Genomic DNA, 22,135 nt, shown 5'->3' with positions numbered 1-22,135 from the left:
ACATGGCACGAGCACGGTCACCCTCATCCCATCCTGGTGACAGATACAATGGGAAACCTGCCTGTGCAGTCTGACGAGGGCACCGGTGACAAGGACCCCCCGTCCCCTGGCTCCTAGTCCAACCCCTTACCTTCCAGCACTGGTGCTTGGCGTAGTAATCTCCCTGGGCAATCCACTCTGCAGGAGTTGAGGTCTTAACGAACATGCTATCATCAAAGTCTAAATGAAAAAGAAAAGCGTGGTTGCTTCTCTGGGCTTCCATGCACTTAAAACTGTTGTCATGGGCTGAATTGTGCTCCCCACCACCACCAACCAAGTTCTCTTGTTAAAGTCCTACCTCCCAATACCTCAGAATGTGACTGCATTTGGAGAGAGCCAGGGCCTTTAACGAGGTGACTAGGTTAAAATGAGGCCGTTAGGGTGGGCCCTCATCCAATCGGACTGCTGTCCTTACAGGAAATTGGAACACAGGGAGACCCGAGGGGCAAGACCATGTGAGGACACAGAGTGGCTGTCTCCAAGCCAAGGAAAGAGGCCTCAGAAGAAACCAACCCTGCCAACACCTTGATCTTGGACTTGTAGCCTTGGAGAACTGTGAGAAAATACATCTCTGTTGTTTAGGCCATCTAGTCTATAGTATTCTGCCATGGCAGCCAGGGCAGACTAAAACCTGTGTGGCCTTTCTAGTATTCATGTAAGATACACTTTAACTTACCAAACCACATCTGTGAGGGTACTGAAAGGAGGAGGGAGAGGGGAGAAAGGGTGTGCTTTGATTTTTAAGTTTTGGTTGACTTTCCTTTTCTATGGGTACAAATCAGAAGACAGAAATTAAAAATTCCTCCTCGGGGAGGCCGAGGCGGGTGGATCACGAGGTCAAGAGATCGAGACCATCCTGGTCAACACGGTGAAACCCCGTCTCTACTAAAATACAAAAAATTAGCTGGGCATGGTGGTGCGTGCCTGTAGTCCTAGCTACTCAGGAGGCTGAGGCAGGAGAATTGCCTGAACCCAGGAGGCGGAGATTGCGGTGAGCCGAGATCGCGCCATTGCACTCCAGCCTGGGTAACAAGAGTGAAACTCCGTCTCAAAAAAAAAAATTCCTCCTCGGAAACCCAAAGTCAAGTAGCTCTTAGCAAGCTCCCAGGCCAGGGCTTTAGCAAGAAAAAAGGTGGCAAAATTTTATTTCTAAATGTGCAAACTTTGCCCTCATCGCATTCCTACTGGTGGACAGAGACCACTGCAACGCCCTGCTGTCCATCCCGTTATCCTCACTAGCCTGCAGGTGACTATTTCAGCACACCACCCCCGCCACCTGCCTCCCCCAGAGTATCACTGACAATGGGTGACAATCCCTGCAGGTTCTGAGCCACAGCTTCATGAAGCACACAAAATACAGTGAATACCAGGGAAACACTGGCAGCCAAATCATAGCTGAAGGAATCAGAGACACCTTGGCCAAAGGATATTAACCGAGGGAGTGAGGCAGACAGGCCAGATTTGTGTAGAAGGTGCAAACACACATGTTAAGCATCACAGCCTGATCCCTCCCTGCTGTCCCTCTGCTGGTGCTGTGTAGCACTGCAGTGATGCATTCTCAGCATCTTGTTCTGACTCCATATGTACTGTTATGAGTGCCCCAGTGACATTTAATTCCCACAGCAAAAAACCCCATCCCATATTATCTCGGAACAGGGCCAGTGAACTCTGCAGATGCCATGTAAAAGAAACACAATTGCATAGTCACTATACTCAATCCAAGCACAATGGAACAGATGCTCTAAAAGACTTTCTATGTACAATGTAAAATGTGTTATTAAGACTGAACTTTTTCTTGTATTCTTTATGCTACAAAAACATAAAATCATTTGTAATCCATTTTCATTTTGAATTTTCAAATTTTAAAAAAAATCACCTATCTTATATGATCTCTTTTTTTTTTTTTTTGAGATTGGGTCTTGTTCTGTCACCCAGGCTGGAGTGCAGTAGTGTGATCTCGGCTTGCTGCAACCTCCACCTTTCATGTTCAAGCAATTCTCCTGCCTCAGCCTCCCAAGTAGCTGGGACTACAGGTGCACACCACCACACCTCGCTAATTTTTGTTATTTTTAGTAGAGATGGAGTTTCACCATGTTGGTCAGGCTGGTCTCGAACTCCTGACCTCAGGCGATCCGCCCCCGCCTTGGCCTCCCACAGTGCTGTGATTACAAGCATGAGCCACCGCATCTGGCCACATGATCTCTTACAGTGGGTCCCAGAACATACCTGGGGAATTCAGGGGATGAGCTGCAGGAAGATTGAGAAGGCCCATTACTAGGCCAATCTACTCATTTTCCTTTGGGAGAGAAAGTGGGACCTGAACAAGGTCATGTCATTACACAGATGGACAGTTTTTATGAGAACCTATGTTTTGTTTTTTAACTCCTAGCCTTTGACTTTTCCCATCACAACAGTCAAGTCTTAGGATAAGAAATCTAATCCTAGTCCCCAACCAAGCCATCAGTAATAACCAGAAATAGCCTCCAAACTGGCTGAGGAGTGCCCAGGAGAAACCTCTCTCCAGCAGCCAAACTCTGCTCCTTGCCCTATACTTAACAGAAATTAACAATGGCCTTGAGGAGACAACTTGACAACTAACCCTCAAGAAAGACAACAATGTTCTCCTTCATGAAGGGCTGATTATGTCTCTTCTGTTATCCTATCAGGAGAACTTCACTTTGTTAGGTAGTCTTTGCAAATTATGAAAAAAAAAAAATACAAAAATTTAAAAAAAAACTGCAAATAGCACAGAGATACAAAGTTAAAAAGTAAAAGGTGTCCATACCTACTCAATAGCCCCATGCCCACCAGTCTAGCCCCAGAGGGAATCACTATAAACAGTTTTGCATCAGAAATAATAGGTGTATACATGAATTTATATGCATGCTATCTCTCCAAATTCTTGCTATTTAAACCCTTGTTACCCACAATCAGGAACTGAATACAGGTAAGTTTTCTGATTAATTCCTTACTGTCACAGCTCTTGGTTCTTACTATCTGAACTAAGAGTTCTTACTGTCTGAACTCTTAGTTTCCTTATTTTGTGAAATGCGGAAACCAAACAGATTCAGACAACCTGTTACTCCACAGTAGCTGAACTCCCACAAGCCCAGTTCTTGAAAAATAAACTCAGGAACTGAACTGGGTTTGATGGTTAAAGACACTTCAATAGGTGTTTGTATATTATATAATTACACATGCATAAACATTCTGTTCTGATATATACTGATATACATAAATGGTTTTTATATTTGCATAATATAAAGTTACTTAAAAATTATATCATTCTACCCATATTGTTTTAAATTTTTCTTTCACATAATACATCTTGAACATCTTTCCATATCAGTAAATGACAATCCACCACCTTATTCTTTTTCATGGTTGTATAGTAGTCCCCTGAAAGAAATGCATTTAAACTTTCCCTCATTGGTGGACACTTACATTGTTTTTCGTTTCTTATAATTACAGACAAGGCTGTGATGAGCATACTTAACGCAGATATTTTTGAGATTTTGAACACAAATATCTCAGATATATTCCTAGAAGTGAAACTGTTGGGTCAAAGGTATGTACAATCTTTATTTTTATAGATATTGTTAATCAACTGTACAAATACTCATAGTACTTTGTATTCTCCCAAAAGGGCCTATTTCCTTTAGCCCTGTCCATAATCCCCACTTTTAATGGACAAATAAAAGATCTTCCCTGAAGGCATTAACCTTCCCAATCCCACTACAGCCACACATTCCCACACAACTTGGCAAATGAGTAACAACTTTCATTTCTCAGGAGATGGTGCAAAACAAAGATAGCACTTTCAAAAAGCTACACCTTTTATTAGAACGGTTGAGAGAAACATGATTCCTCCAACAGTGAGAGTATTTTAACAGGATCTTACCTTTATTTTCATCTGTCTTTACAACTTGGACAAAATCTCTCCTAATGAAATATTTGAACGCGGGAGCCCGTTTCTCTCGGTTTTCATCAAAGATCCAGAGGTTGACCCGAGCCCGCGTGATGGCGGTATACAGCTGCTTCAGCTCTCCGTTGAGGAGCTAAAGATAACATTGAGGACAAAGACGAGGAGCCATTTGTCTATAGCTACAATGTGACACACTTCAATGGGCTTACTCTGATTTTGGAAAAATACAAAAACTAAATTTTAGAGAAGCATAGCACAGCCGAGAGCAAGATGCCAGGAGCTCACTACCGCCACAGCACAGGTAAGTGAGGCTCCAGTGAGGCCATGAGAAACCCCACCCCTTTCCCAGCTAAGCAGGACGTGGGCATGCCATCTGTATAGGACGACCTTTGAATTGGCCATAAGTTTTGTTTTTTTTTTTTTCTGTTTTTGCTATAATTATTTTAAGTGTTAATTCTGAAAGAATTATAGATTCACGGGAAGTTACAAAGAGTACAGACAGATCCCATGTACTCAGTTTACCCCAATGGTTACCTCTTACACAATTACTGTGACTTATTTTTTAAAAATTAATCCAGTCATAAGCTTCTATTATAACTATGACTAGGACTGAATTACTCCAAACCTACCCTATGATTGCATGAAAATTTGTGATAGAACAAAGCTGAGTTCAGAGGTGAACTAGAAAGTACAACCCTCCTCCTTCTGCTTCAGACAGTGCCCACCCACCAAGCCCAGCTCTCTACTGAGAAAAAGGGAATTTGCCAAAACTGAGATTCCTGTTCCTCCCTTTCCTATCCTCCATTCCCTGTTGCTGAGGAAAACCAGCCAAGTACAAGCTCGATTTTTCCTCTCATCTTCTCTCCCAGGCCTGTTTACTGGTTCCATGTCAAATATGTGTGTTGACAAATGGCAGAAATTCACCTTGTACATTTCTGGATTCACCATGAGAGATCGACCCTGAGAAGAGCTTGGTTTGTCCAGGGGTACTTCAACCAATGGCCGGTTTTCCTCTTTGGAGTCAGTTGATGTAGGTGTGAATGAGGAAATGATCTTCCATTCCTTATAAGCCTGAACAACAACAAAAAATTGAAGACTAACAGAATATGCTTTTGAACTATACACACAGCCTCCCTGAGCTTTATGGAAAATTAAGCCTCATCGGGGTACCAGGCCTTCAACCTCAGCTTTGAGGAAGAGTCCATCCTGTGATCTTAGAATGGATAGGAGGGAGACTAGCTTGCATGGGCAGAAACCAGGGAAGTTGTGAAAATTCCACACACGTTAGACCAAGATAGCTAAGAAGCCAGGCACACATGACCACTTCCAGGGAAGAATGCTAAGGGCTCAGGGAGTTATTCTCATTGAAAGAATTTCTACAATCAGCATGGACAGGGGAATCCTCACCCCTTCTCACAACATGGTTAAGAGATGCTACTTAGGGTCAGCAGTTAAGACACATACGGCAGAATGTTCTAACTAAATTATTTAACTGAAGAGGAAGAAAATCCAGGGCTATGGTGTGCAAGGTAGACTCAGATTGGACAGAACAAATTTGTATCTCAGTTCTTCCATTTATTAATTTTGCAAACTTGGACACATTGTTTATTCTCCTGCTCTACAAAATGAGGATACTACTACCCAACTTTGTTGGGAAAATAAAAACAGATAATCAGTGTCAAATGTCTAGCACGACGTTTAATAGTTGATATTTTACCCATTTTTTTTTTCCTTTACCAAAAAAAACCCTAAAACCAAAGTGACTACGAGACCAGGGTTTCGTAAATTTTTTCCTGAAAGTGTCAAATAATAAATACATCTCTCACTGCAGGGTACACGCTCTCTCTTGCAACTGCTCAACTCTGCCGTTCTGGTGCTAAAGCAGCCAGTCGACAAGGAAACAAACGAGTGTGTCCTGTTCCAACAGAACTTTATTTGTGAGCACTGAATCGAATTTCATATAACTTTTATATGCCATAAAATATTATTCTCCTTTGGGTTTTTTCCCGACCATTTAAAAATGTAAAAACCATTCTTGCCCACAGGCCATAAAAAACCACCAGCAGGCTGGATTTGGCCAGCAGGGTGTCATTTGCAGATCCCGGTAAAACTGAAGTGCCCAGATTACATGCAGAATTTAGAATTCAAAATTCTTAAGAAACTTCATATTTCGTACTTTCCCATGTCTTGTGAAAGTAGCTAGTTAACTCTCATAGCCTTTACTTTCCTTTTTATAAAACTTGCCATCTATGTAACTTTTAAAGCATGCTGAAAACGTTAAGTGGATAGAATTTATTACCTGCCTTAAGTTACTCCAACACCTAAACTATGTAAACGAGGTTAAATGCCTTAAACACTGTCTGTTAAATAGGAATGGTGATGCTACTAATCAATTATAGTACCAATCACCATGTTCTGAAACATAAAATCATTTAAGCAGTTGGAAGGTTTAAAACCGTCTTCAGGACATATTTGTGACTGTCCTCTTTGTGAAGCTCTGTAGACAACAAAATTGTCTGCCAAGGAAAGTAGGCAGAAGACACCAGCGCTTGACATTTGAGAGGATCCTCCTGGCAGGCAGCACGAGGTACAGACTGGCTAACCTTGAACGGGCTAGGGAAGCACAGGGTATTTTAAAACTGCTGGAAGAGAAGCAAAAGCTGCTGAGATGGCACATGACTGACCTGTTTCATGAATCAAACATATTGTATTTCCAAGGTGAGGCCTTTTAGGAGTGCGCTCATGTACCTGTAGCAAGGATACAGGCCTACAGCATTTGTGGGAATAAAAGCAGCAAAATTTAAAAGTCTTCCAGTTTCTTCTCTTGGGACCATCGATCGTGAAGGAAAAGGCTTAGATTTTACTAGAAAGCCTACCTTTAGGGGTCTATTCTCTAGGTCAATTAGACAATCCATAAAGGTTGTGGTTGTCAAAGTCCCTCCTGTCCCACTGACACGGGTATGAAAGAAAGGAGGTCCCACTGGGGCAAGGTATAAATGGCAGTCACCCTTCTAAGTCCCCACAGAAGGACAGTTTGAGGGTGACTTGACCGGAAGAATGACTTCCTCTTCCCCAAAAAGAAGAAAACGTCCTACAAAAAGCTTTGGGGTAACTGTTCCATGGCCCCTTCCACATCTCAGGGGATGGCTCTGGTGACCATGTGGTTCAACAGATAGCAATAAACCCTCTAGAGAGAAGAATCACAAACCAGGCCAGCAAGCACCACACCCCTCAACCCACTCACACGTATAACCCCAGATAACAGCTGCTTCAAGGAGGGTGCTTGCCAGAAACATAAATAAGACGGAAGAAGAGGTCAAGGAGAGACAGGAGCTCTCCACAGTTCCCCAGGTTCAAATAGCAATCACTGCTCAGCAGCCTTCAGTTACCTCGAAATAAACCCCTTGTAAGCAGCCAGACCACAGGAGCTGTGGAGATGCGTGACCTGCCTTTCATATCCTTTTATGAAAGTATTTCCTCTCATCTGCTGACTGACTGCCTTTGGCCTGGAGGTTATAAATGATAAACTCAGAATGTGCTTTGAGCCACGGAATGAAAGGTCACATTAACACTGGAAAGAACCCCAACAAAAGTATTTTCCAAAGTCTTACTGTGTACACAGGATGAAGTGGATGTGAACAAGATTCCGTTTGGGATTGTTTTAATTTCAGGCAACTCCCTGAGCCACTGGTGGGAGCACAGGGTCAAGATACCCAAGCCTTCACCACTTTCAGGTTCAGCATAAGACACGTAACTGGATTTTTCTTTCACAAATAGAGCCAACCACAAGTCACAGATCCTGAAGTCCAGAACTCCTTGAGCTTCTTACTGGCACAAGCATAGAACTGGTACTTATTAAAGGACAGAAACAACAAAGTCTTACCCTTCCTCTTTTAGGAGAGCCTCAGTCCAACCATGACCGATGGATGTATTATTAGAAAAAAAAGTTAGTCCTCAAAGGTAAAAATGATTCCAGGGTTAATGAGTGTGCATCTGATTTTATTAGCAAAATTTAATAGAAAAGGAACGTACGTAAGGAATCGCAATGATATGCTAATTGTGGAAGGTTCTGGAATTCAATTCACATGTGAGGCTTAAAAAGAAGGAAAATGAAAGATTTAGAACTCAAAGCATCTAAGTTCATCCCTGGGCTCTGCCATCTACATTACGACTATGAGAAATTTACTTAGTGACTTTCTGCTTTCTCTACAGATAAAGGTGACTCATGCTTCTAATCTCCCAACTTTAGGAGGCCATGGCGGGAGGATCACTTAAGGCCAGGAGTTTAAGACCAGCCTGGGCAACACAGCAAGACCGAATCTCTATAAAAATAAAAATAAATTTAAAAAAAAGAATGAGAATAATAAAAATACCTATAACTTCAGAGCATTGGTGGAGTTAGACAATGAATTCCAAGAGTACTCTGTAAACAGCAAAGCACCCAGAGCAATAGTATAATAGTTGTGCTGTTAAGGCAAGATAACATTTTAAAAATGGTGAGAAAAAAAGGAAGGACTCTATCTAAAGGGTCAGTTCTCAGGAAGATTTTTCAAGTGCTAAAGCCAACACTTTAGCCAACACTTGAGTCAAGTGTTCTTGACTTGGTATACATCGCCCCTTCAAGCATGCATCATGTGCAATGGAAGTCTGCAACGAGGACTGGGAAACAAGCCAGCTAAGTCCCCAAAGAAGACCCCACAGTATAGCTGGCAGCCAGTCTAAGTCTGCACCAAAAGACGGTGGAAAAGAGAAAACAGTGGCTAGAAAACCCAGGACAATGGCCATGAGTTGGTGGATCTACCCGTCATGAACTAAGCTTGGGGAGAAAAACCCACGAGGACTCAGGAGCCAAGTGAAAGCAGCGGACCAATACAGAGGTCACTGGGGGTCAATCTTGGGACTCTTTGGCTGCCATCATCTACATGGGCTGCAAGCAGTGGTAGTGAAGCCATGCTAGAGAGGTCTCCCATGCAAGGAAGCTGTTCTTATCCCCCACATTACCTGATCCAGAGGGCAGGAACCAAGCCTCATTTGTCTTCCCGGAACTGTCTCTATCTATGAACTGACCTTACCCAGTTCTGTCATCACAGGGTGGACAATGCTAACCTTGGCTTCATCTGTAAGGCTCTCCTTAGAGCTTGCTCCAACTTGGGCATCCCTGGGAGCTAAGGATAACAGTGGCTAATGAGAACTGGACACTGGCACTTGGGTACTAGACAGCCAAAGAAGGGCAGGGCATAGGGGGAACCAGCCCGTGACACACTGTGAAACAACCCACAGCTAATGTCAAAACCCACATCTAAACACACAGAACCTCACACTGAATGAATGATGCTCCAAAATACAAACAGGAGCCTGTAATAAACTTTCTTCCCCAGAATGAAGGTCAGCTCACACAAATACATTCACTGTGTGAAAAGAATTCAGTGTGACATACCTCAGAATCAGTAAAAAAGTTGTAAAGGAGGACATCATCAAATTCTAAGCCTTTTGCTTCATAAATTGTTAGCACAAGTGCTAACCCCAGCTCTTCTGGAATTTTCTCCTTTGCTGTTTCATTGGCCACAAGGATTACCTGCAGAAAAATAAAAGAACATCAAAGTCTACAGAGAAAAACCTGGTAAGGCTCAGTCTATTTCTATGGGAGGTAGGTAATGTCTTTAAAGAGAAATGGCCAGCATAAACGTGATCGGGCAGGCCAGGGGGATGATTCAAACACTTGGCCACTCGGCCATCTCTGGAACTCACCCATTGTGGGACAGGGACTATTTTGAATTCTACCTTGTGGAATAATTTAGCCTCTCAAAGCTTTTTTCAATTGCAAACTGCCTTTTATTTCAAAACATAAAATCCCAAGCAGCTCACCTGGTGGGCTCCAAATTCAATGGGCTGAGTTTTCCTTTTATTCCCTCGTAGCAAAATTGCCAAGTCGCTTACACTACAAGACTCCAGAACCGTTGGCTTCGGACCGTCAAAGAGGCCAGTATCCCTTGGAAGGCGATCAAAAGACTCTGGGAAATAGAACTGAAGTAAATCCACCACTCCAGAGGCCAGATTGAGGATTCCTGGAATAAAACAGAAAACACAAGTTGGATAATGAACAACACGACTGAGTGTTTTGGTTATTTGGGGTGGGGCACGTGTTTTTCTTGAGAAGCAGATGTGGCCCCTACAGTATGTATAATTGCACGCCTGTGTCCAGTTCCCATTTGATTACCGCTGCAGCCCTGGGCTCTCTGGGTACAGTGGATAAAGGCAGAGACATGTTGCTGTGCTCAGAGAGTTTTGTGGGATCTCATTCCCAGCCTATATTCATATTCAAGAAAATTACCTCACAAAGAGTCAAGGCAAAAATGTAATATAAACAATGAGAGCTGTTGGAATGCTCACAAAAGGGGCTGGTATAGACTTTGGTAAGAAAACCAGAATTACCTTGTCCTCTCTCATTGGTGCTTACAGAGCTGGTAGCACCATTACCATGGTAACAAGAGTGCTGCATGTCAGCTAAGGACAGCAGTCAAGGCCTCCCGCACCCTTTTCCACTAGGTTTATACCCAGTCAAGAGAGGATTACGCTAAGAAATGTCAGAGGAAGGGAGAGGATTTTCCAAAGAGCTTTATTCCTGGGTCCCATTTCTCTTCTAATATCTAAAGTGACATTAATAGTGACATTGAAGGAATGCCTATCATACAGCAGGCACCTTTATAAAAGTCATCCCATTTAATCCTCACCACAATGCAGTGAGACAGATGAGACAATCGCACTTTTACAAATAGGAACTCTGAGTTCTGAGCAGCTAATAAATACCTCCAAGTGACAGGATTTGAATATAGATCTTCCTGGTCTCTCCATTATTCTTAAAGGCCACATGCCCTTTACGAACACCAGATAGATGTGATTATCTAGGTAGAACGTCATGAAATGGGCATATGTATCTCCATTGCTATTACCAAATAATGAAAGGAAAATTTGGCTATCCAATACTATTGTCATTAAAAGTATACTATATAAAGGAATAAACCTAAGTGGAAACTGCTAAATCTAAGCAAATAAGCTTTCACTGTGGTTTCCTTCCCATTAGGAGTTAGTAGGGGCCAAAGATCTATCTTCATTAACAAGAGAATCAGAAAAGGGCACAAAAATTGCTGTGGAATCCACTTAAACGGCCTTCTAGGGAACTAGACAAGTAATTTTTGATATAACCATTAATCAGACTCAAAGAATAAAAGATCCTTCAACCAAAGAAAGGAATAAAGAGCTGATACAGACTATACATGGATAAACCTTGAAGGCGTGAAGCTGAGTGAAAGAAACCATACACAAAAGGCCACATATTATATGATCCGCCAACATGAAATGTCCGCAATAGGCAAATCCATAGAAACAGAAAGATGAGTTGTCGCCATGGAGTGGGAGGAGAAGAGACAATGAGTAGTAACTACTGTGGTTATGGGTTTTGGGGGAGGGTTAATTTCTGAAAATGTTCTGGAATTAGATGATGGTGATAGTTGCACAATCTTGTGAAGACATTAAACAACACTAAATTGCACATTTCAAATGGGTGCCTTTTATGCTATGTGAACCTCAATGAATGCACTAGAACTCCACATTACAAACATTCAGGATCTCAACAACAGGCCAGGTGTGGTAGCTCATGCCTGTAATCCCAGCACTTTGGAAGGCTGAGGTGGGTAGATCACCTGAGGTCAGGAGTGTTCAAGACCAGCCTGACCTACATGGTGAAACCCTGTCTCTACTAAAAATACAAAATTAGCTGGGCGTGGTGGCAGGCACCTGTAATCCCAGCTACTCGGGAGGCTGAGGCAGGAGAATCACTTAAACCCAGGAGGTGGAGGTTGCAGTGAGCCAAGGTGGCACCACTGCACTCCAGCCTGGGTGACAGAGCAAAACTCCATCTCAAAAAAAAAGAAATCTCGACAACATAACATTAGATAAAAATACTCAGCTGCAGAAAGACATGTCCAGCCTGATCCCATTAAAGTCTTTAAACATGTAAACTAATACTCCATATTGTCCACTGATATTTGTAGGCCAAAGGAGGCAAATTTGTTAGTATCTATAAATCATAAAGGAAATATCCTGGCATTGATATCCTGTTATTTAAACTTGTGTGCCTCAGTTTCTCCTTTGTAAAATGGGACTGATGCTTCCCTTGCAGTGGTGTTCTGAAGATTAATGGGACTGATGCTTCCCTTGCAGTGGTGCTATGAAGATTAAGCATGTGTACTAAACGTAAACTGTTTACGATTGTGCCTGGCACAGAGAGGGTACAAAACTAAGACACAAATTAAAAACACCTCAGTGTGGCTGGGCGCGGTGGCTCACGCCTGCAATCCCAGCACTTTGGGAGGCTGAGGCAGGTGGATCACCTGAGGTCAGGAGTTTGAGACCAGCCTGGCCAAGATGGTGAAACCCTCATCTCTAATAACATAATACAAAAAAGAACCTTAGTCGGGTGTAGTGGCGGGTGCCTATAATCCCAGCTACTCGGGAGGCTGAGGCAGGAGAATCACTTCAACCTGGGAGGCGGAGGTTGCCGTGAGCCGAAATCACACCACTGCACTCCAGCCTGGGCAACAGAGCAAGACTCCATCTTTAAAAAAAAAAAAACACCGAGTGTGTGTTAACTTCCACTGCCTACCGCCCTCCCTTTTTTTTTTTTTTTTTCTTCTCTTTGGGAGAAAACCAGCTTCATGAATTAATGACTTATAACTGGTATATTACTTTATATAAAATGAGCAGGTACTTCCAAAGTGCTTTAACAAAAGCTGTCAAACAGTTTAAATGTTCCCTCTGAAATATATTCATATTATGGCAAACTTCTTGAGATATAATTACTGAAAGGTCAGTTGCCACCCAACCACAGCTTAGATTATCAACTTAAGTAGGAGCAGTGGCCAAAATCAGACCATCTCTTGTCCATGAGCATATTTACTAACAAATTCCAAAATATTCCCCTTCCTTCGGCTGTAAAAAACCAGCAAGAGCCAGTCTGCAGCTTCAAAGGCAGCCCGAAGTCTGTGCCCGAGCACCTGCAGTTGGCAAGCCCAAGGCCTAGACTCACCCGAGTGGGACCTGTAATTCTGGTACAGCTGGTGGATCTTCTTGGGCTTCCGGACGGCACACTGCTTGCCGGCGGTGTTTTTGCTGGCATAGTGGAACAGAGAGCGCAGATCGCTGAAGCGGAAAGCCACGCCCTTCATGATGCTCTGCGCCGTGTCCCCCGTGAGGAACATAGCGTTGGGGTCGTTGATGCATTTCATCAGCAGTGCCAGCTCGGCCTGGGTAAAATCTTGAATCTCATCACCATAGAGCTCGTGGATGGACCATGGAAGCACCCTCAGCTTCGACAGCCTCCGGGATATGTTGTACAGAACATCCTCTTCATCGAAATAACCTTTCTGGGACCTGATTTGCTGATACAGACAGAAGAGGCTGTAGATCTCACTCCGATCTTCCTTGAAATTGGGGGACCGCTTCCTCCCTAATTTCTTATATGCTTCTTCAGTGAGTCTCCCATAGGGACAGCTGAGGGCCTCAAAAGAGCCCTTTAGAAAAGATTTTATTTCTTTCCAAATCAGTGCGGGGTTGTAGGTGGTCTTCCCTTTGGTCATCTTGGGCCATATTTCATTTTTGAACACCTCAAATGTCACATACACCCGGGGGTCACTGTCACCTGTACGCATTTCCACAGCTCTATCCTCCTCACTGTAGTCCCCATCCACCTCAGCCTCCTCCTCATCCTCTTGCCAGTTGGGGATGGTCAACTCTTCCTGTGTGGACCAGCCTATGATGGTTCTTTTCAAGCTTCCATCTTCGTTTCTCAGAAAAAATGGTTTGGGCAGAGACGCATCAAGCAGGAGAAGCAGCTGCTTGGAAGTGACAAAGAGAGGAAAGTTCTCGTCCTTCAGGTCCTGGAGTTTGTGAATGTTGGGGTCCAGTGGTTTGTAATGACTGGTGGCCTTGGTGGACTTGGAAAGCTCAATGAAATTCCTTTGTACCTCCTGGCACAGGACGTGGTTCTTGGTCACAAAGATCTGATGCAGATGCTCCAGCTGGTGGGGATCTTCTGGTGCACACGCTTCTGCGGCTTGGCCATCCCCTGCTGGCTCCACACAGGCTCCCCCTGTGCAGGCTTCGTCCTCCTGCTCATCTATGCTGTCAACTGTTTCCACTTCGATAGAACCTTCCTCTTCCTCGTCCTCTTCCTCCTCCTCTTCCTCCCCACCTGGACCCTCTTTTCCCAGTTCTACTTCCAACCGTCTCTTCAGCCAGATCTGTTTGGCCAGCAACGGGCTCCCTGCCTGCTCAGCTTTTTCCCAGTAAACGTGGAATTTCTTCCACAGTCTGTACAAGCAGCAGGTGGTCTTCCCCGTGCCACTTCGCCCAATAAGGATGATGGGCTCCAGTGGCCTGGGGTTGAGGTCGATCACCGCGTACTCAAGCTCACCCACCCGGAAGGGGTACTCCACCGTGGCTGTCGTGTCATTGAGGATGTTAAAGGCCATGTTGGTGCTGAAGCTGTGGAACTTCATGATGTTATATTCTGTCTCCACTGAACTGGCCGGGGGGAAGTACTCAGGATTGACATGCTCCTTGCCCTTCTCAGCCTCCGTGTCCTCCACATAGCAGCGAGGTATACGCTTTTGAATTTTCATGTTAGCTGACACTTGGGCTTTATTGATACCCTTCAGCTTCTTCCTCAGGACACAGGACAAGCCCCGGTTGTAGGCACTGCAGATGGCCTTGATGGAATCGGCCAGTTTACCATGATCTAAGACAATGTCCCAAATACGGATGATTTCTGTGTAGATCCGCCCTGATTTCTCCATGGCACACGTGTTCTGCTCTGTGGCAATGATCTTCTCAGGGCTCTCACTGCATCGAGGGGAGAAGTCAATGGCAAGCTCCCACAGCATCCGGGCTCCTTTGTCCAGCTTGGCTTCAAAGAGCTGGATGCTCGCTTTCAGGTGCTTCAGTCGCTTCTGCAGGCCTTGGGTCCACTCGCCATTCCCCAGCTGCTGGATGGCAAGGATGACTTTCTTCTTGATGACCTTAGACATGACCTTACTAGACAGCTTCTTCAGGATTTCTGAAGTGCACTCAATCTCCCAGGTCATGTTATCAAAGTCCTGGAGGCAGGCCTCTATCTCCTGTGAGCACAAGCCATCCTGATCGTCACTGCCCTCCTTCCCTCTGTTATCAGCAGGTACAAGCTGCAAGGCCTCAGGGCCCACCTGAGCATGTCCTTCCCCTGCCTCACTACAGTCAGGGACCCCTGCACCCAGGGTCGGCCGCAGCTCATCTATCTTTCCTTCCTTGCCAGCTACTGCCTCCAGAGGCTCAGAGCTCTGAGGACAGTCCTCTGCAAGAGATGGATCCACTTCAATCTGCTGAATCAAATCTGTGATGTCCTGCATAAGGCGGTCTCTCAGAGAGCGTGTCCTGAGAGCTCCAGGCTCTTCCCTGGTCACCTGGGTATCTGGGAGAGTCTCCCAGCTGTCAGGGACTGCACTTCCTTCAGACAGGGTTCTGGCAGTGGTACCACATGGCAGTGACTTGAATGAACCCTGGGACTTGGGCTGGGACGTGTGACCAGGAGCAGTGGACCTTGAGGGCTTCCCCAAGTGGGTAGCAGAGTCCTGCCGGCTCCTCCGCCTGTTCTCCATGAGAGCTTTGTTCCAGGCCAAGAGCAGAGGGTCGTTCTTCTTAATCCGGTGCCGTGCGTCTTTGCCCTCTTTGTTCTTCAGGTTGAAGTTGATGTCAAACTTCGCGAGCAGGTCTAACAGCTTCTTCATGCGCTTTAGCATGCCCTTCTGGAAGAGGATGTGCATCAGCGTGTTCCCGTCACCATCCTGGACGTTGGGGTTGAGGTAGTTGAATTCGGTGGGGTTGGACCGAAACAGATCCAACAGATGGTTGAGGAAGCTGAAACCAATGTCAGCTGAAAGACACAAGCGAAACCCTGTGAGCACTGAGCCACTCTTCTTGGGGGACAGCAGACCCTGGGGTTTGAGAGTGATGCCAGCCAGGGGCATCTCAGAACACTGAACTCCCCCAAATATCTGACATCCATTAAAGAACTCAGGTTCCCAACCCATGGTGATTTATTCCCCAAGGGACGTTTGGTAATTAGTCTAGAGACATTTTTTATTGTCACAACCAGGGGACTGTCACTGGCAGCTAGTAGGTGGAGGTCAGGGATGATGCTATATATCCTCCAAACCATAGGACAGTGTCTTACAACAAAGAATTATCCAGCCCAAACATCATGGTTATTCCTGAAATAACTGTATATGATTCTAGCAAGATCCTTCATATGAGGACCCTTGAAAATGGTATAAATAAATGGAAAGTACTTTCAGCTACTAACAGGCAACTCTGGAACTTAAGAATCCTCCATCAACCCACCCTGGCCGTTCACCATGACTGTCACTTCTTCCCACATGCTACAGGAGTGAGGGGCCAGGTGACTTGGATAGGCCTGGCCAAGAAAAGGGCTTTTTTTTTAGCTCTCTAGTTTTCACAAAAGGAAAGACCAGAAAACATAGCATCGGTTCTAATATCCAGCCGCTTCCTCCTCAAGGAAAGGGCTGCTTAAAAGACAAGGGCTTACCTTTGATCTCTAGAAAGATGTGGAGTGCCGCATGCAAAGGCGTGTCACCTTCCGTGAGAGAAATAGCACGGGGGTCTGCGCCCTTGGTCAAGAGAAGGAAAGCCAATTCGAAGTCCTCATGCTTCAGGCACGTGACAAGTGGCTTCTCCTGGCTCTCCTGAAGACCATCGGGCAAGGCTGGGAGGGGCAGAAGGAAGAGCAACGTGAGCAAGCACAGCCTGGCTCACCTGATGAGGGAGGGACCACTTCCGTTAGTTATTCAGTGGCAAGGGAGGAGCTAACGCTTACGTAACTTCCAAGATCCTCCCACCAGCGCCCATTCTGCAAGGCAAAGGCTTCCCCCAGTAGCCTCGCCCCTGCCTCCTCTCCACCTCCCCACCACAGGAGCATAGTTCCACCATTCCCACTGTCCTGGCATGAGGACTGAAAGCCAACACTTGGTTATTTCAGGTAATACCATGCCTGAGACAGTCACTGTGAGGACCCTTTCTACATCCCTTGCTATTTTTTTTTAATTATGATTATACTTTAAGTTCTGGGATACATGTGCAGAACATGCAGATTTGTTACCTAGGTATACATGTGGCATGGTGGTTTGCTGCACCCATCAACCTGTCACCTACATTAGGTATTTCTCCTAATGCTACCCCTGCCCTGGTAGCCCACCCCCCAACAGACCCCAGTGTGTGATGTTCCCCTCCTGTATCCACGTGTTCTCACTGTTCAACTCCCACTTATGAGTGAGAACACGCTACATCACTTGCTTCTGAGCTCTTATTCTCAACTGCCATCTTCCCTGACATCTCTCCACCCCAAATCACCTTCTTTTTAGCTCAGTCCACACAGTCCCTCTGCATGGAAGTTGCCCAACCTCCACCAGAAGGCAGGCCCCGCACTGTGGATCTGCAGTCTCCTACACACGCTTCCAGCAGCTGCGCACTCACCTCTGTGGACTTGGCTCCTAGCACCTGATCCTGAGACGTGCTCTAAAAGTGCTTGCTGAATCAAGGAATCAAACAGGAATTCCATGACAGCCGTGGTTTCCAGACAAAGAAAGTCACACTCCACTTAAGGAAGGGTTTAAAGAAATAAATTGCAGAAGCGACCCCATCTACCTCCTGAAAGCTGTGGACGGAGCCAACACCTAAAGGCTTTGCACAGTGTTTGGCACTTTGAGGGCTAAGGATCAATGTGCTATTGATAACAAAATGTCTGATGTGTTACTGTTATCTCTTACATATTATGCGTTATTGGTAACATAATCTCTTTTCCCATGAAAGACATTGCCTCTTATAGCACAAAACAAGCAGAAAACTACATAGCCAAGGTACTCTTCTAAAAGCCTGCACACATTAACTCATTTAATATTCAAAACAGCCCTAAGAAAGGGGGCCTATTTATTCCCATTTTACCAATGAGGAGATGAAGACATAAACAGCCTGCCCAAGGCCACACAGCTAGTAGTGGCATTACTGGGGCTATGAGGGGCAGGGGTGGGAGGATTTTGGTGTTTCTAAATCAGTTTGGAAATAAAACCCAATTCAGCAAGATGTCTCCACACTCCAGACACACACCCAGCCGTGCGTGACAGTTCTGATTAAAGCAGCAGATGCTTCCACCCACAATTACTTGACCGTTTCTTTAAAAACAAGCATCTCGAATTCCAATCAGTTGATCAAAAAAGAACGTCACAGAAGTGGACAAGGATCCACACAGCATGTCCACTGCAAGTCAAAGTCTAGCCAGAAGTCAGGAGGAAATGACTGCCATGGGCCAAACCAGAGCCAAGGACCCTCCGCACACCTGAGTTTTCTCATACGAGAGAAAGAGAAAGGTAGTAACTGGAATTCACCAAAGTGCAGAGTTCCTCAAGGGCAACTCACTTACAGGGCAGTAACCTCCATCACTGTTTCAAAACAAGAATACACAGGGGAGACGATGAGGGTGAACTTCACAGTGCCTCCAAAAGCAAGGGACAGGCAGGCAGTGGCCTGGACTCCACAAGTCTCCAATGCTCAGCATCCAGTCACACTCACCTCCACTGTCTACCAGGCAGCCCAGAAGCTGTGTCTTCCGCTGGTCCCAGGTGCTGAGGTGGGGGATGATGGTACAGATGTTGAGGTCTGAGAAGTTGCAGTCTTTGATGAAGCAGTCTCCAACTGGTGGCTCTCCACTTACTTTGCGGGTCAGCAGCAGAAGCATCTCAGGCCATTTCTGTTTTTCCAGTAAGAATTTGAAGAAGGTGCTGGTACAGTCTTGATTAATGTCACAGACAAGGTCAGGAGGAATTTCTTTCAAAAATAAGAGTAAAAACACATTCCAAAAATGTTCATGATTCCTCTTCTTTCCCCAACCACAACCCAACATCTATATATAATTAACATGGATTACAGGTCAGTACTTTTAAGCGCTGGGGATACCACAAACAAGTAATTAACTACTTGGGGCATGTTGCTTAACCACTCATGAACATCAGTGTAAGCAATGACCTTGAGACTTCATGGGAAAATTAGAAATACCCTCTGAAGAATACAGGGCCTGGCCCAGGACACAGAAGAATGATGACTGTGTCTTAAAGCAGAATACTTGAATTCAGAGTATTCTACTGAGATCCAAAGGACAAAAGCCTGACTTGAATTCTGCGTGATATTAAGAGTGTCCTCTCCTAATAAACACTGAAATACAGAGAGATCCTATAGAACAATTAAAAAGTCAAGAGCTATAAGGTAACCATGAAAGGATGGTTTATCCCTCAGTTCTTAATTTTTTATCATGATAAATAAATGTTTCCATCTGATCTTTAGATGTCTAGAGACAGGATAAGGGTTATCCCTCTTCATGCTGCTGGTGAATCTTCAGAGTGGAGAATATTTTAAACAGATCTTCAGCAAGTAGATGGCCAGATTTAGCAAATAAAAACATAAGATGCCAATTAAATTTGAAGTTTACATGAACAAGAAATAAATTTTTGTGTAAGTATATACATGCAATATTTGGGGACATATTTATACTAAAAAATTTTTCGTTGCCTATCTGAAATTTAAACTCAACAGGGCATTCTGTATTTTGTCTGGCAACCCTACCAGTAAGAAAGCAGGGAGGAAGAGCAGAAGGGGAAAAAATCAAGGATTACCTAAATAAGAGCAACCTGATTTGCATTTGCTAGTTCTTGCTTCCCATCTTTCTCCAAGTTTTCTAAAATGAATATTCATTTTAATATTTAAAATGTTCATTTTAAAATAAGAAGAAATTAAATATAGGCTAGTCTATCATCTTATTTTAACAGGAATCAGAATAAAAGTGTAAAAGGCAAACTACTTAAATAGGCATTTGCAATTTTTGTCCCCCAGAATCTATTTGCTCACCTTCTGGAACAGCCTTCTCCCACCTTCCGGCACTCTCCGTTGACGTAGGGATGGGAGAGAGTAGCATGTGATTTGGGCCTAAGCCAATCAAGCATCTCCATCCTTCTGATCACAGTTAGGAACAGAGGTACACACTGTGATCAAAAGTGAGGCCCAGGACATTTGTTCAAACCACTGGGAGAGAAACAGAGGGGTCCACAAGTCCAGAAATGTAGAACAAGTCAGAGGTTAGAGACCCCAATCTCATCTCCACAGAGTCTGAGATGGTAGCCAGCTGGCGGACAGCTGAGTTGAAAGACGGGAGACAATGGGTCCTGGTGACTTTAGTGAGCTCCCTGAAGCCAGCCTGGCATTTTTATTATGAGAGCCAAAAAAGTCACCTTTTTGCCAATTTTTTAGCCCATTTGAGTCTGACATTTTCAATAGGAAGAGCTATAAATATCCTACCCTATGGCCAGTTATGGATACAAAGAGGAGGAAAAAAGGAAAAGTGAAGGCAGAAAAAAGTCAAAAAGGTTGTATGGATTAGAGACCCACTCAACTCTGGAAGACAGCTGAGAGAGGGATCTTCGAGAAAGGTACAGAGAGTAGGGAGTTAAGAGGAAAAGGGAAAGTAACCAGGCCGAAGTGAGAGAAAGAGAAATCCACACCAACACACACACACAACACCCTCCAGAGAAACAAAGAAGGCACAGGAACACAGGCCGTAAGACACAAAGGACATTCCCATCGCATGGGCTTTTATGAGATTTTTACCAAATCCAATTAAATAAGATTTTATTTCCACAACCCTAAGTATAAATGAGGACAGTCTTTATGGGTCATAGAGCAAATGGCATTAAGTCCAAACACCAAAGGCTACCTAGATGTGGTTCGTACAGAATGCCTACATCTAATAGAAAGCGGCCCCATCCTAGAGTGTGTGTAACAGGTATGCTGGTTATCTTTGACTCACTGACACCTAAGGAAGAAAGGCTGACAACCTAGCCTCATCCCAGCCTGTCCCAACAGCTAACAAGTACTAGCATTTTATGTGCAGGACATTAGAGTAAGTGTCCTATACCCATTATCTCATGAGGTTATTTCCCTAGCCAAGGCAAGGGATGAAGAAACTGAAGCTTAAAGAGGTTACGTAATTGGCCTAAGGTCACAAATCTGGTACTCCAATGCTAAACTCCAAGCCTTAAATACAATCATCTGCTGCATACCCTGAGTTTTTTTGGGTTTCTCTGGCCATGCCTTCCTGCACTCCGTAAAATTGAGACAACTCAGCCTTATGAATTGTCAGTTTTAAAAATACTAAATTTTATCTACTAAGAATTTCTAGAATCTTCCCAAATTATTAAAATTTTTGTTATCTAAAGTTCTCTTCAGGAAGTTTCCTGATTTCCCCATAATGAAAAAGAACACTCAATTCTACAATAACTTTATATACTCCAACATTAGCCAGGATCTACAGAAGTCAGAAACAGCTATAGTACTTTTTAAATGACTGTACATGCAAAGAGAAATTCTAGAAGGACACATAAAAAGCTAGTAACAGGTTGTTCCTGGGGATGGGATTTAGGGGTTGAAGTTCAGGGATATGTAATAGATTTTACACTAAAGAATGCTCTTTGCTATCTGAATGTTTTACCTGTAGATACATTACCTTTATTTTTTAAAATTAATTTCTGAAAAGACATTAGAAAAGAATTTTAATGAACATAAATCATCTTTAACATAATTGAACGCGGTGGAAAAAATTACCTTGGAGAGTAGAAAGGAGGCGCAAGAACCTCTGAACTACATCCTGCTTCAGAAAATTTTTATGCAATAACCGGTTTCCTGAGTTCGCATACTTCACCAGCTGCTCCAGGACCTTCCTGAAGATGTCGTTTTCACTAGTGGGTCCATCACCATTGCTGAATCCTACAAAACAGCACCAGGTGATGCCTCTGAATATAGAAATTGCAGCTGTTACAGATTGCAAAAATAACCACAATCTCCAACCCTCCACATATTCACGTGCTGTGCAATGCGGCTTTGCCGCTCCTCCCATCAAGAAGTGGAGCCTCTTTCCCCTCCACCTTCCCGATTCTGGCCTGGCTTCAGGATTTGCTATGACCAATAGAATGCAGTAGATGTGATTTTTTTCTTTTCTTTTCTTTTCTTTTTTTTTTTTTTTTT

General features: G+C 44.2%; 1 protein-coding gene across 1 annotated transcript in view; it reads right to left on the bottom strand.

The window, feature by feature from the left end:
* TRANK1 (tetratricopeptide repeat and ankyrin repeat containing 1) overlaps positions 1-22,135 on the bottom strand; it is a 126,589-nt gene that overhangs the window by 16,777 nt on the left and 87,677 nt on the right. The window contains exons 10-18 of the mRNA XM_017508487.2: positions 21,716-21,877; positions 18,638-18,892; positions 16,602-16,778; positions 13,050-15,929; positions 9,830-10,029; positions 9,402-9,539; positions 4,889-5,035; positions 3,941-4,097; positions 131-219 (exon numbers count right to left, since the gene is read on the bottom strand). Coding sequence (XP_017363976.2) covers positions 131-219; positions 3,941-4,097; positions 4,889-5,035; positions 9,402-9,539; positions 9,830-10,029; positions 13,050-15,929; positions 16,602-16,778; positions 18,638-18,892; positions 21,716-21,877 — 4,205 coding nt within the window. The remainder of the gene's footprint in view (positions 1-130; positions 220-3,940; positions 4,098-4,888; positions 5,036-9,401; positions 9,540-9,829; positions 10,030-13,049; positions 15,930-16,601; positions 16,779-18,637; positions 18,893-21,715; positions 21,878-22,135) is intronic.

Source organism: Cebus imitator, unplaced genomic scaffold (assembly GCF_001604975.1).
Source record: "Cebus imitator isolate Cc_AM_T3 unplaced genomic scaffold, Cebus_imitator-1.0 Scaffold391, whole genome shotgun sequence".
Lineage (NCBI taxonomy): Eukaryota > Metazoa > Chordata > Mammalia > Primates > Cebidae > Cebus > Cebus imitator.
The sequence above is the reverse complement of the archived record's forward strand: the minus strand, read 5'-3'. Positions and strand labels throughout refer to the sequence as shown.